This window comes from Microtus pennsylvanicus, chromosome 14 (assembly GCF_037038515.1).
Source record: "Microtus pennsylvanicus isolate mMicPen1 chromosome 14, mMicPen1.hap1, whole genome shotgun sequence".
In the NCBI taxonomy this organism is placed as follows: domain Eukaryota; kingdom Metazoa; phylum Chordata; class Mammalia; order Rodentia; family Cricetidae; genus Microtus; species Microtus pennsylvanicus.
Genome location: NC_134592.1, coordinates 45245994 through 45259036, shown reverse-complemented (window position 1 = coordinate 45259036; position 13043 = coordinate 45245994). Strand labels below are relative to the sequence as shown.

The following is a 13043-nucleotide window of genomic DNA, read 5'->3' as shown; positions in this document are numbered from 1 at the left end:
CAGGTCATTTGTCCGATATGATCAGCAAAGCCAGTCAAACCAGGAGCTCTCACCTCAAGTGCCTTGTGCCTCTCTACAATGAGAGCAGACTGAACTCTGCAAAACACTGGTCTGTGCCTAAATTTGATGATCAGTAAAAAAACAAACAAACAAAACTCCTTCCACTGAACACACAGTGAGTGGCTGGGATACATGGAATACAGCTCAGGATCAAGCACTTGCCTAGCAAGGGCCAGTCTCTGATCTCCAGCCCCGCTCCTCGTCCCACAAATGCACAGACACCTGCACAGCTGCAGCTCAGCAAAGGCTGCATGCCATGGTAACTATTGAATCCAAGTGGAAGGAGTTCATCTGGGTTCTAGGGTGAAAGGTAAAAATTATTTCCTAAAGAAACTCAATATTGGCTAACCTCTTTTTAAAAAATATTTATTTATTTATTATGTATACAATATTCTGTCTGTGTGTATGCCTGCAGGCCAGAAGAGGGCACCAGACCCATCTACAGATGGTTGTGAGCCACCATGTGGTTGTTGGGAATTGAACTCAGGACCTTTGGAAGAGCAGGCAATGCTCTTAACCTCTAAGCCGTCTCTCCAGCCCCTTGGCTAACCTTTCTTAATGAATCTCACTAAGTTATTAATAACGTATCTTAATATTAAACTTTATAGACCTCTTGAAGAGAATTTTTATTCTGCTGATAAATTTCAAGGAAATGTCCAAGGACTAAAAGACTGTTATTTGACTTTGAATAAATCAGATCTGAAAGGAGTCAGGCAGTGATAGCACACACCTTTAATTCCAGCACTCAGAAGAATCTCTGAGTTCAAGGCAAGTCTGGTGTACAGGGCTACACACACACACACACACCACATAAACTCTGTTTAAAAAAAAAAACCAACAAACAATCAAAAAATCGTATCTGAAATGAGTTATCTAGGACGAGAAAACTTAAACTGAGAAGATGCCTCCTTCAGATTGGCCCTGTAGGCAAGTCTGTGGGACATTTTCTTGATGACTGACATCTCACTGTGTGTGGTGCATGTCTGAGCAGGTCATCCTGGGTGCTATAAGAAAGCAGGCTGAAGCCCGGCGATGGTGGCGCACGCCTTTAATCCCAGCACTCGGGAGGCAGAGGCAGGCGGATCTCTGTGAGTTCGAGACCAGCCTGGTCTACAAGAGCTAGTTCCAGGACAGGCTCCAAAGCCATAGAGAAACCCTGTCTTGAAAAAACCAAAAATAAAGAAGAAAGAAAGAAAGAAAGAAAGAAAGGAAGGAAGGAAGGAAGGAAGGAAGGAAGGAAGGAAGGAAGGAAGGAAGGAAGGAAGAAAGAAAGAAAGAATGAAAGAAGAAAAAAAAAGCAGGCTGAGCAAGCCATGAGGATAATCGAGTAAGCAGTGTTCCTCCACGGCCTCTACTTCAGTTTCTGCCTTAAGTACCTGCCTGATTCCCTCAGTGGTGGAACTGCTACTTGGAAATGTGTAGTGAGCTGCGTGGAATCACACCTGATGGAAATGTATAATCAACTCCTGAGATGGCTAAGACCTGACCTATGCTATGATCACGCAATGATTATCAGCTGCCTGCATATGCGTGAGCCTATGGGCAGTGCCCACCTGGCAGTTCGGGGTTGGCAGCCCATGCCTACTTAAGGGCTGGGAGAGGTTTGCCCAGAGAGAGAGGAAGAGAGAGAGAAGTGTAAAATGTCCTGGAATAAACTGCAGTGAGAAGAGCTCCGGTGGTCGCGTCATCCTTGCTGGACGAGGGAGAGCAGCGACAGAAATGCAGAATAAAATAAACCCCTTCCTTCCCAAGGTGTTTTTGATCAGTGTCTTATCACACAGAAACATAACTAAAACAGTATCACTTATAATAAAGGATATATATGCCAGTGTGGTGGTGAACACCTTAATCCCAACACTTGGGAGGCAGAGGCAGGCAGATGTCTGAGTTTGAGGACAGAATGGTCTACAAACTAAGTTCCAGGACAGTCAGGGATACATAGAGAAACCCTGTCTTGAAAACCCAAAATTTTTTTTTTAAAAAAAAGGGCATACATAAATTTTTATTTGACTATAGTAATTATAAAGTTGTTTATAAATTGAGAAGTGAACTTTTGCATAAAGACTGAAGTATATCTTAAGAAAAAATCTAAAACATAGTCTTTTTAAAAACTACTAAAAGTACCTAAAATTGGGGCTGGAGAGATGAGAACACTAGCTGCTCTTCCATAGGACTCAGGCTCAATTCCCAGCACCCACATATGGCAGGTCACAGCTGTCTGTAACTCAGCCCCAGGGGATCCAACAGCTTCTTCTGGTGCCTGTGGGCACAAGGCAAACTCATGGTACACAGACATAGACACAGGCAAAAGCAGCTATACTCAAAAAACAAAATTTAAAAACCCTAAAATTTATCTTCACAAAACAAGTGGTTTGGTAACAGCCCCAATGTGTTTTAAGATAGGGAACCACAGATGGCATGCTATAGTTTATCACTATGTAGTTTTCCACCTCTGCCTTATCATAATTTTGAAAAATAAATTGCAGATAATATTTCTATTACGTTCACTAGTCTGGGTATATCACGAAACAGATACTTCTCTCAGACTGCTTCCTGCCCCTAAAGACATGCAACACTCTTGAATCGACAATCTCCCCTGCATCCTTAGGGTTCTTGAGCCAAAGAGGCTTAAAATGCAGTGGAGCTTATCAGGGAATAGAGCTGAGTTAAAATAATATCATAAAAATGTCACCCACATACTGATAGAGAATGTTTGAAAACGATCTGTTTAGGGGTTGGTAATATATACAGAACTCTTACCACAAAAACAAGCTGACTAAAAAATGAACAAAGGATGTAAACAGACATCTTTTTCTAAAGAGGTGCAGAAATGGCTAACAATACCATGGAAAACAGTCAGTATATAAAATCCTTATGAAAATCCACAGTAACCAAAAGAATACTATCATCTCTCATGGCTGTGTTTCTAGGCGTCACTGACAATGTGCCACATAATTTTCTCCTGTTGTTACCAATATTTTGCAGTTTATCCTTTCCTATTTGGCAGTGTTTTGCTGTCTGAAATCACAGATGACAGATGTTTACTTGTTCTGTGTGCACGTATGGATTGAGAGTCCACACACGTGTGGAGGGCAGAGGAAGCTGTGGGAGGGGTCCTGGGGACCAAACTCAGGTTGTCAGGTTGATGGCACACACCTTTCCCCTTCACATAGCTCTTGGTACACATCCGCATGCACTGTTCTAGAGCCGTGGTTCTCAACCTTCCTAATTGTGCAACCCCTTAATATAGTTTCACATGCTGAAGTGACCCCAACCATAAAATTATTTCATTGTACCTCATAATTGTAATTTTTCTACTGTTATGAATCATAGTGTAAATATCTGATATGTGACCCCCAGGGGGTGAGACCCACAGGCTGAGGACCACCGAGTATGTACTCATAGGTAAAACTGTCTTAGTGCACACACCTTACTTAGTGATGTCACACTATTTTCCAGAGCCAGCTGTACAGTTTACACTACCACCAGAATATATATTATCTCATTTTGCCTTTTCTGCTTGTTTTCAGAGTTTCAAATAGGTCATCTGATGCACAGATTATGGTTGTGGGTTTTTTTGTGTTTCCTGATTACTAATGAGTTTGAAAGTGCAGTTACTGGCCTTTGAAGAACCTTTTTTTGTGAGTCATTTAGACCTTTTGTGGTTTGAAGTATCGCCTTTCAGTGACTTACTTTCCATTCCATGTTCCTATTTGTTCTGACTGCTGTTGTGGGTTAATTAAAAATAAAGATCCTGAGCTGGTAGCTTCGTCAATCAGACAGTGGTTCCCGCATGTTGTCATTCCTGAAGCTTTAGAGCCCTCACCGTGAAGAGCTTTCTGCTCATGTCAGGGCCTCAGACAGCGGAGAGAAAGATGGAGCTTGGCTGGCAGTTCTCATTGTCTCCCCTGGTACCGCTGATTTCCCCAACTCCAGACAGCATGTAAGCATTTCTGCCTATTTCCACTGTTTTCCTTTTGCAAATATATCCCAATGTACTCAATAAAATTTTCTTTCCTAATTTTTCTTTATTGCTCTTCAAGTGAATCAGCTTTCTGCTTGATTGTTCAATGCCTGCCTTTAGGATCCTGTACTATTGGGGCAATTGCTTGTTTAGAGTTTGTCCATTGACCCCACAGTTAATAATACCAGGATAATAGTTAGACTACAGTGTCTTTTAGACATCTATGCCAAAAATTTACTTGGTAATTTCTAGTGAACATGTACATCAAGAATACATTTTTATGGTATCTCATTATCCATTAAGTGAGTTCATCACTTTTTGTGCACAAATAGATGACATTAGTGTCATCCTTGGAGACTAATTGATACATAACGTACTTAGGAAGCAGAGGCAGGTGGATCTCTGTGAGCCCAAGGCCAGCATGGTCTACACAGTGAGTCCCAGGACAGCCAGGGCTGTTACATAAAGAAACCTTGTCTCAAAAAACAACAACAACAAAAAACAAAAAAACAAAAAAACAAAAACAAAGAGGTGAAGCTTCAGTAGTCCTACCATTACTTCACAGCCGACATTTTAACGTCCTCTCCAGCCTGGCTGGAGGCCTGCAAGGCTACCTTCATTACCACTGTGCACCTAAGAGCACGAAGATTTGGACTGTGACAGCTCGGCTCACCTGAAGGTCACTTCTGCTACAATTAATCACTAAAGTCCTCTTAGCCAATGTGACTAAGACTAGGGGCCAGTCAGAAAATTAAAACAGAGAGTTATTATTTATGCTATGTATATAGACAGAGCATGTCGAGAATCTCAGCCCTTTGGTGGTTAAGGCAGAATGATCAGGACTTCAAGGATACCCTCAGCTACACAATGAATTCAAGGCCAGGCTGGGCTACATAAAATCCTGTCTATAACAAAAAGAAAACCAATTTACTCATGCTTTCATTTATCCTCTCCCTCCATCTTTCTGATACATGCACATACACAATTGTGTGTGTTTGGTATATACACTAAGAGATGAAGAACATCATCTCCATGAAGACTTCAAAGTGATTTTCTCAGGCTAGAGAGATGGATCAGACATTAAGAGCATTTGCTTGTAGAAGACCTAGGTTCAGTTCCTAGAAAGTTGCCACATGACCATCTGGAACTCCAGTCCCAGGGAGCTTATGCCCTCTTCTAGTCTCCCAGGCACTAAGCACACATGTGGCATATACATATACACATATACATACATGCAAAAAACCCACTTATACACAGAAAATAAAAATAAAAATGGTTTTCTTAATAAGATAAAACTAGATGAAAACTTTGAACAATGTTATAGATAAAATTATCACTTCTATAATATAGGTCAGCATTCCAACAGGCAGAAATAACTGTACTCTGTGGGCTCAAAACAAAAGAGAGGACATGAAAAGGGGAGAGGGAGAGGGAAGTGCTGGGAATGCCTGGGGGGATGGGAGGAGGAGGAGGTGTGAATTTAATCAAGATACATTGTTTACATATAAGAAATAGTCACATAATAAAAAGATATTCTGTAATAATTCTAAAACTAAAACTAATTTTTTTTCAAAGATTGGTACAGTGCCACTGTTCCATTAAGGCTGATAATTTGAGAGTCCATGTTACAAACTGATACAAGAATAAACTTTTATCTGTCTACACGTGAAGACGATGTGATAAGGAGTAATCCATGGTTTTTTCCAAGACCTTGGGACAGAAGTTGAAAATGTTAGCGTGTATCCTTCTGGGTTCTTGTGCTTGTTGGCCGGCTAGGGATGAGCCCAGGGCTTCACATAATGGGCAAGGACTCTACCACTGTGTTCATCCCTAGCCCTAGGCTACTACATTTTTATGAGAAAAAAAATTAGGAATAATAAAATCAGATAAAATTTTGGTTTTAGGATTTATAAATCTAATGACTTTGTCAGAGGAAGCTTTTGCCTTACCTTTAACAACTCGAAGTAATGCCAACAATGATACACTGGCACCAGCATAAGACGTGGCAGGACGTAACGAACAGCCTCCTTAAAGCCGTCAGCAATGGACTGCAAAGTGAAAAGACACAGCGTAGCTCTGAGACCAGGGACACAGCTGTGCCTAGGGAGACAGCCCATCCCCCAGCTCATTACTGGTAAGTACACACGTTTCTGCAGGTTAGATGGTGAAGTGACTTTGTAATGTTGTCTATAGATTTTCCTCAAGATTCAGGTTTCCACATACCATAAAAAAATTTTTTAAATTTATTTAAACTCTTCTTTTTTCTTTTCTTTAAAGACGGAGTTTCTTGGTGTAGCCCTGCCTGTCTTGGAATTCACTCTGTAGACCAGGCTGGCCTTGAACTCAGAGAGGCCTGCCTCTGCCTCCCAAGTGTTGGGATTAAAGGCGTGCGCCACCACTTCTTAGATATTTAAACTCTAAAACAGGCTAGTCACCGTGAGAGGCCAAGGAAGAATGGCTGCACAGCACAGATATCCTGGGCTACAGATCTAGAACCTACCTTAAAAAACAAACAACAGCCACTCACTAGGAAAAGGAAATAAGTTCAAATAGTTACAAAGAATGTTTTTAAGGAAGTTGTACACTACAAATGTTTCTTTAAAAAATTCCCCGGTGAATAAATAAATTTCAGGTTTAGCTCATTTATGAAGAATATTTGGTGTCTAAGTCAACCGGCAAAGCTAGTTCTGCTCACAAAATGGACAGCTGTGCCAGGGTGTTGCCAGGGAGCCCGAGGAGAGTAAGTTCTAGCATTCACTGGGTGGTCTGGGTGTTCCTGCACCCCAGAGCCTCAGGCAGAAGCCTAACCCACGCATTAGGTTTGCAGTTAGGATGTAGGGACACACCTTCGAGAAGGGGACTGGGAACCTGATAAGGGCCTAAGCAGTGTGCTGGCCCCTTCCACCATCTGAAAACACAGCTAGTGAGATGGGTCCTCCCCCAACAAAGAAGAAACCCTCATCAGACCATGAATCTGCCAGCATCATGAGTCTGGAAGCCCAGTTGATATTTTCTGTTACAGCTGCATGATGGACTAGCACAGCATCAAGCTACTTACTGACCTGAACTGGTCAATACACCACTTTAAAGCTAGTCTACAAAGACCTTCTATTTTATTAATTTGCAGTGAAATGACTACTTAAGTGCATCCTAAACTCTGGACTGCTAATTATCAGTAGAAGGATCTAACCGATAATTACACAAGCTAACACATTACTGAATGTGTAATGTGCTAAACATTATAGTGCTTTACATAGATTCTCATTTATGTTTATGTGCATGTTGCACTTGCCATAACATGCATGTAGAGGTGAAAGGACAACGTGAGGGAGATAGCTCTCTCTTTCCACCCCGTGGGTCCTGGGGATTATACTCAGGTTGCCAAGACTGCAGCAAGTGCCTTTACCCACCGAGCCATTTCACATCCCTTAGTTTGCTTCATAATCAGAAGATGTGTATCTTTTCTTTTCTTTGATACAGGGTCTTTCTATATAGTTCCGGCTATCCTGAAACTCACTCTATAGACGGGCCTGGCCATGAACTCACTGAGATCTCTTTCTTTCTCTGCTAGAACTAAAGGTGTGTGCCACCAAGCCCAGCTGTGTACATTATTTTTATCTCCCCTGTAAAGATCAGCAAACTGACCATCAGAGATAGGTAACACAATTATTAGTTGACCCAAACCATAAGTTCTGACTCCAAAGCTCTTTTTTAAAAGTTCTTTTTTGTGTGTGTGCTAACTGGATCCAGGGCCTGCACCTGAGGTAACTGTTCTGCCACTGAGTTACATCCCCAGCCCTGAGACCATTTCCTTAAATTACACTGTAGCTCTCAGTTGCTTTTGTTTTCTGCTGTTTTAAAGACAAGGCCTCATTATGTTGCCCACATTGGTCAAAAACTTTTATCAGTCCTCCTGCCTCAGCCTCCTATGTGCTGAGAAAACAGGCATTTTAATCACCAAACCTGACTTTTCACTGTACAGTTTCTAAAGACAGATGGATTTTGTCTTCTTTTTAATGATGCATTACTTCACTGAATGGTACTTTAAAGTTAATATAATAATACAAGTGAGTTTCATCTAAAAATGATCTTATCCAACTCTTTTACTTCATGGATAGCTGGAGAAATAGCTTACAAAATCAGATCCCAGGGACTAGGATGGAGAATGTTTGCTTAGTGTGCATACGCACTGGGTGTGATCCCTGGCGCCCTCGCCCCACCCCCAGAGTCTATAGGTTCTTAGTGTGCACAGGCACTGGGTGTGATCCCTGGAGCCCTCACCCCACCCCCAGAGTCTATAGGTTCTATTCTCACAGAAAAGAATTCCTGATCTTTTGTTGTGATCTAGCTGCCCTCACTCCCCCTGACCAGCAGCGGAACTTCCTTGTGGTCTATAATTGACAGGACGTTTGTGTTCTTTCTGGCCACTGGTTTTCCACAGAAGAAGCAGAGGTATAAAAGGATTTAGCTCTGGGCGAAATAAAGGTTGTTGTTCTTCACACCTTTATTCCCAGCACTTGGGAGGCAGAGGCAGTTGGATCTGAGTTTGAGGGCAGCCTGGTCTATAAAGCAAGGACAGCCAGGGCTACACAGAGAACCTTGTCTAAAAAAAAAAGATTTTTCTGTGTGTATATGTGTGTGTACGTGTGTGCACATTTGTGTGCATGTGTGTGAGCATGTGTTTGTGTGCACGTGTGTGCACATTTGTGCACGTGTGTGAGCATGTGTTTGTGTGCATGTGTGGTGTGCACATGTGTGGGGGTGCCCAGAGTCCAGAAGACGGATTGTCAGATCCCCTGGAGCTGGAGTTACCAGCAGTTCTGAGTCACCCAATGTGGTGCCTGGAAGTGAACTCCAGTTTTCTCCAAGAGCAGCAAGCACTCATGAGGCTGAGCCATCTCTTTAACTTCCTTTAAACTGTACAACTGATAAAATAAGTATTGTTATATATGAAATTATTCTGAGTTATCGATTTCCCCAAATATTTCTCTTAGAGATACCAAAATAGCTTTCCAGATTCATCTCCACCTCGCTGATGCAGAACCTCCAGAGCCATGGTAACTAAGCATGGGTGATGCACATTAACAGCGGAGTGAAAGAACTCAACACAGCTGCTGTTCTTGGAAGCACCAGGACTTAGTTAGACCACCAGCACTCATGTGAGAAAGCTGTGCAGAGTGGCCTGTGCCTACAGTCCCCAAGCTGGGGTGTCCCAGTGCTGAGGGGAGACTGTACTGGGGTGGTCTCAGTGCTGGGGGATGGAGGGTGGAAAGGCAGATCTTTAGATTTGCTGGACAATCAACCTAAACTACTTGACATACTCCAGGCCAGTGGGAGGTTGTCTCAAATAAAAAGGTGGACAGAACCCAAGAACAATAACTGAAGTTGTGTACACACACACACACACACACACACACACACACACACACACACACACACAATGGATTAGAAGGATTAATGAAAGATTTTTCCACTTTCTTTAGAAAGATAATGAAATATTTCTTCATTTATTTCATGATAAAATGATAACAACACTGAATTCAAGCTTACCTGAAAATGCAGAACAACTGCAGGCCTGGCCATCAGCTTACTGAAGAGGTCATTAAACTCTGGCGAGAGAACGTCCTGTGAGAGTGTTTCGTAGGGATCAAACGCTTGCTCCTATTTTTAAAAATAACGTAAGGTGTTAGGTTTAAGAAAACATATATTTATGCTAATATGGAACATATTATATTATCTAATGACAATATTTCATTCATGTTTCTAACTATGTCTTATCACCTTTGGTTCTCTACTTTTCAGAGAAAACAACAGTTATGGTTACAAGGGATACATTTCTAAAAATACAGACCTTAAATAGTAGCTTTACAGTAACAGGCCTTAAAACTAAATGGCTGGTTTTATGGTATCCAACTAGTAAGATGTATGTTTTATCCCTACAAAATTTAAAGTACATTTCTTTGTAAAAGAAAACTATAAATGCAAACTTACCTAGTTTGAAATGAATTTACTAAAGGATACTCTTAACGAAAGCAAAATCAATACCTTTGTTTTACCTACTCGAGTTCCCAAAATTAGAAGAGCAAATAAATAGTAAACACAGAAACTGCCTAAACTAATTTCATATTTATAAAAATTCCAGTTGTCTGAGGATGATTGGTAATTCAGATTTATTTCCTTTTTGTACCGTGAGAATACAAAATATGGGACTGGAGAGACAACTCAGTGGTTAAGAGCACTGGCTGCTCTTCCAGAGGACCAGAGTTCAGTTCTTAGCACCCACAAGGCAGCTTACAACCATCTGAAACTCCAGTTTCAAGGGATGGTACACCCTCTTCAGGACTCCCGAGGTACACTTGTGGTTGTAGAGGCCCAAAAATGTAAGACTGTTTCCACCTTGTCTGCTGAAGGTCAGAGAGTTTGAAGTCTCTCAACTGTTAACGAAGACCAGGGCTACACATCCTGAACCAGGCCGTGGTTACTTCTTTTGACAGTAAGATGGCCAGGACAGCTATATCTACTCCACCCTGATCAAAGGTCAGAGAATTCAAGCAACTTCTGCTCCTTCTTTTGAAATAGGAGATTTGACCTTGGGAGTGTCTGCCTGCAGAAAGCTTGGTCTAGGGTGGGTTCATTGCCTAAACAACAGAATGCTAATGGCGTAGTATTGAAGCAAATAACTGTTCTAGCTGTCCTTTGTACCCTGTCAGAGCAGTCTTTTGTCTTCCCCCCTGTGGTGCTGGGGTATAAAAGTGTACGGAAAATTAAATGTGGGCAATTTCAGTATTCAGTGGAACTTCCTCCCGGTACTATTCTATGGTTTCTGTTTTATTATTTTTCACGGATCTTCGTATTCTAAATCACCATGACCCTACCCTGGCAAGAGGTGTTTTTGTTGAGGCTGGTCCCTGACATGTGGTGCACTAACATACATGCAGGTGCTTACACATAGACATAATTAAATACATGTTTTAAAGAAAGAAAAACAGTAAGAATTTTTGTTTAGCTAGGTAAATGCTGAGAAAGCAGAACTGTCCACTGCTAGGAATGTTAAAATAGCACAGCCCATGAAAATCAATTTGTCTTTAAAAATTAAAACATATTTACCACATGATCCAGTATTCTCATACTTCAGTATCTCACCCTAGTAACAGGAAATGCCATAGAAATGGACCATTCTACACCATAACATTGGACAGTATTCTACACCACAGCACTGGACAGTATTCTACACCATAACATTGGACAATATTCTACACCATAACATTGAACAGTATTCTACACCATAACATTGGACAGTATTCTACACCATAACATTGGACAGTATTCTACACCACAGCACTGGACAGTATTCTACACCATAACATTGGACAATATTCTACACCATAACATTGAACAGTATTCTACACCATAACATTGGACAGTATTCTACACCATAACATTGAACAGTATTCTACACCATAACATTGGACAGTATTCTACACCATAACATTGGACAATATTCTACACCATAACATTGGACAGTATTCTACACCATAACATTGGACAATATTCTACACCATAACATTGGACAGTATTCTACACCATAACATTGGACAGTATTCTACACCATAACATTGGACAGTATTCTACACCATAACATTGGACAGTATTCTACACCATAACATTGGACAGTATTCTACACCATAACATTGGACAATATTCTACACCATAACATTGAACAGTATTCTACACCATAACATTGGACAGTATTCTACACCATAACATTGGACAGTATTCTACACCATAACATTGGACAGTATTCTACACCATAACATTGGACAGTATTCTACACCATAACATTGGACAGTATTCTACACCATAACATTGGACAGTATTCTACACCATAACATTGGACAGTATTCTACACCATAACATTGGACAGTATTCTACACCATAACATTGGACAGTATTCTACACCACAGCACTGGACAGTATTCTACACCATAACATTGGACAGTATTCTACACCATAACATTGGACAGTATTCTACACCACAGCACTGGACAGTATTCTATACCACAGCACTGGACAGTATTCTACACCATAACATTGGACAGTATTCTACACCACAGCACTGGACAGTATTCTACACCACAGCACTGGACAGTATTCTACACCACAGCACTGGACAGTATTCTACACCACAGCACTGGACAGTATTCTACACCACAGCACTGGACAGTATTCTACACCACAGCACTGGACAGTATTCTACACCACAGCACTGGACAGTATTCTACACCACAGCACTGGACAGTATTCTACACCACAGCACTGGACAGTATTCTACACCACAGCACTGGACAGTATTCTACACCACAGCACTGGACAGTATTCTACACCACAGCACTGGACAGTATTCTACACCACAGCACTGGACAGTATTCTACACCACAGCACTGGACAGTATTCTACACCACAGCACTGGACAGTATTCTACACTATAGCACTGGACAGTATTCTACACCACAGCACTGGACAGTATTCTACACCACAGCACTGGACAGTATTCTACACCACAGCACTGGACAGTATTCTACACCACAGCACTGGACAGTATTCTACACCATAACATTGAACAGTATTCTACACCACAGCACTGGACAGTATTCTACACCATAACATTGGACAGTATTCTACACCATAACATTGGACAGTATTCTACACCACAGCACTGGACAGTATTCTACACCATAACATTGAACAGTATTCTACACCATAACATTGGACAGTATTCTACACCACAGCACTGGACAGTATTCTACACTATAGCACTGGACAGTATTCTACACCACAGCACTGGACAGTATTCTACACCACAGCACTGGACAGTATTCTACACCACAGCACTGGACAGTATTCTACACCACAGCACTGGACAGTATTCTACACCACAGCACTGGACAGTATTCTACACCACAGCACTGGACAGTATTCTACACCACAGCACTGGACAGTATTCTACACTATAGCACTG

The 13043-nt window shown here is 41.4% G+C and overlaps 1 protein-coding gene across 5 annotated transcripts in view; it reads right to left on the bottom strand.

Moving 5' to 3' along the window:
- Sos2 (SOS Ras/Rho guanine nucleotide exchange factor 2) overlaps positions 1–13043 on the bottom strand; it is a 103215-nt gene that overhangs the window by 38447 nt on the left and 51725 nt on the right. For all 5 annotated transcript variants that reach the window (XM_075948230.1, XM_075948226.1, XM_075948227.1 and 2 more), the window contains 2 exons: positions 9575–9685; positions 5974–6072 (listed from right to left, as the gene is read on the bottom strand). In XM_075948230.1, coding sequence (XP_075804345.1) covers positions 5974–6072; positions 9575–9685 — 210 coding nt within the window. The remainder of the gene's footprint in view (positions 1–5973; positions 6073–9574; positions 9686–13043) is intronic.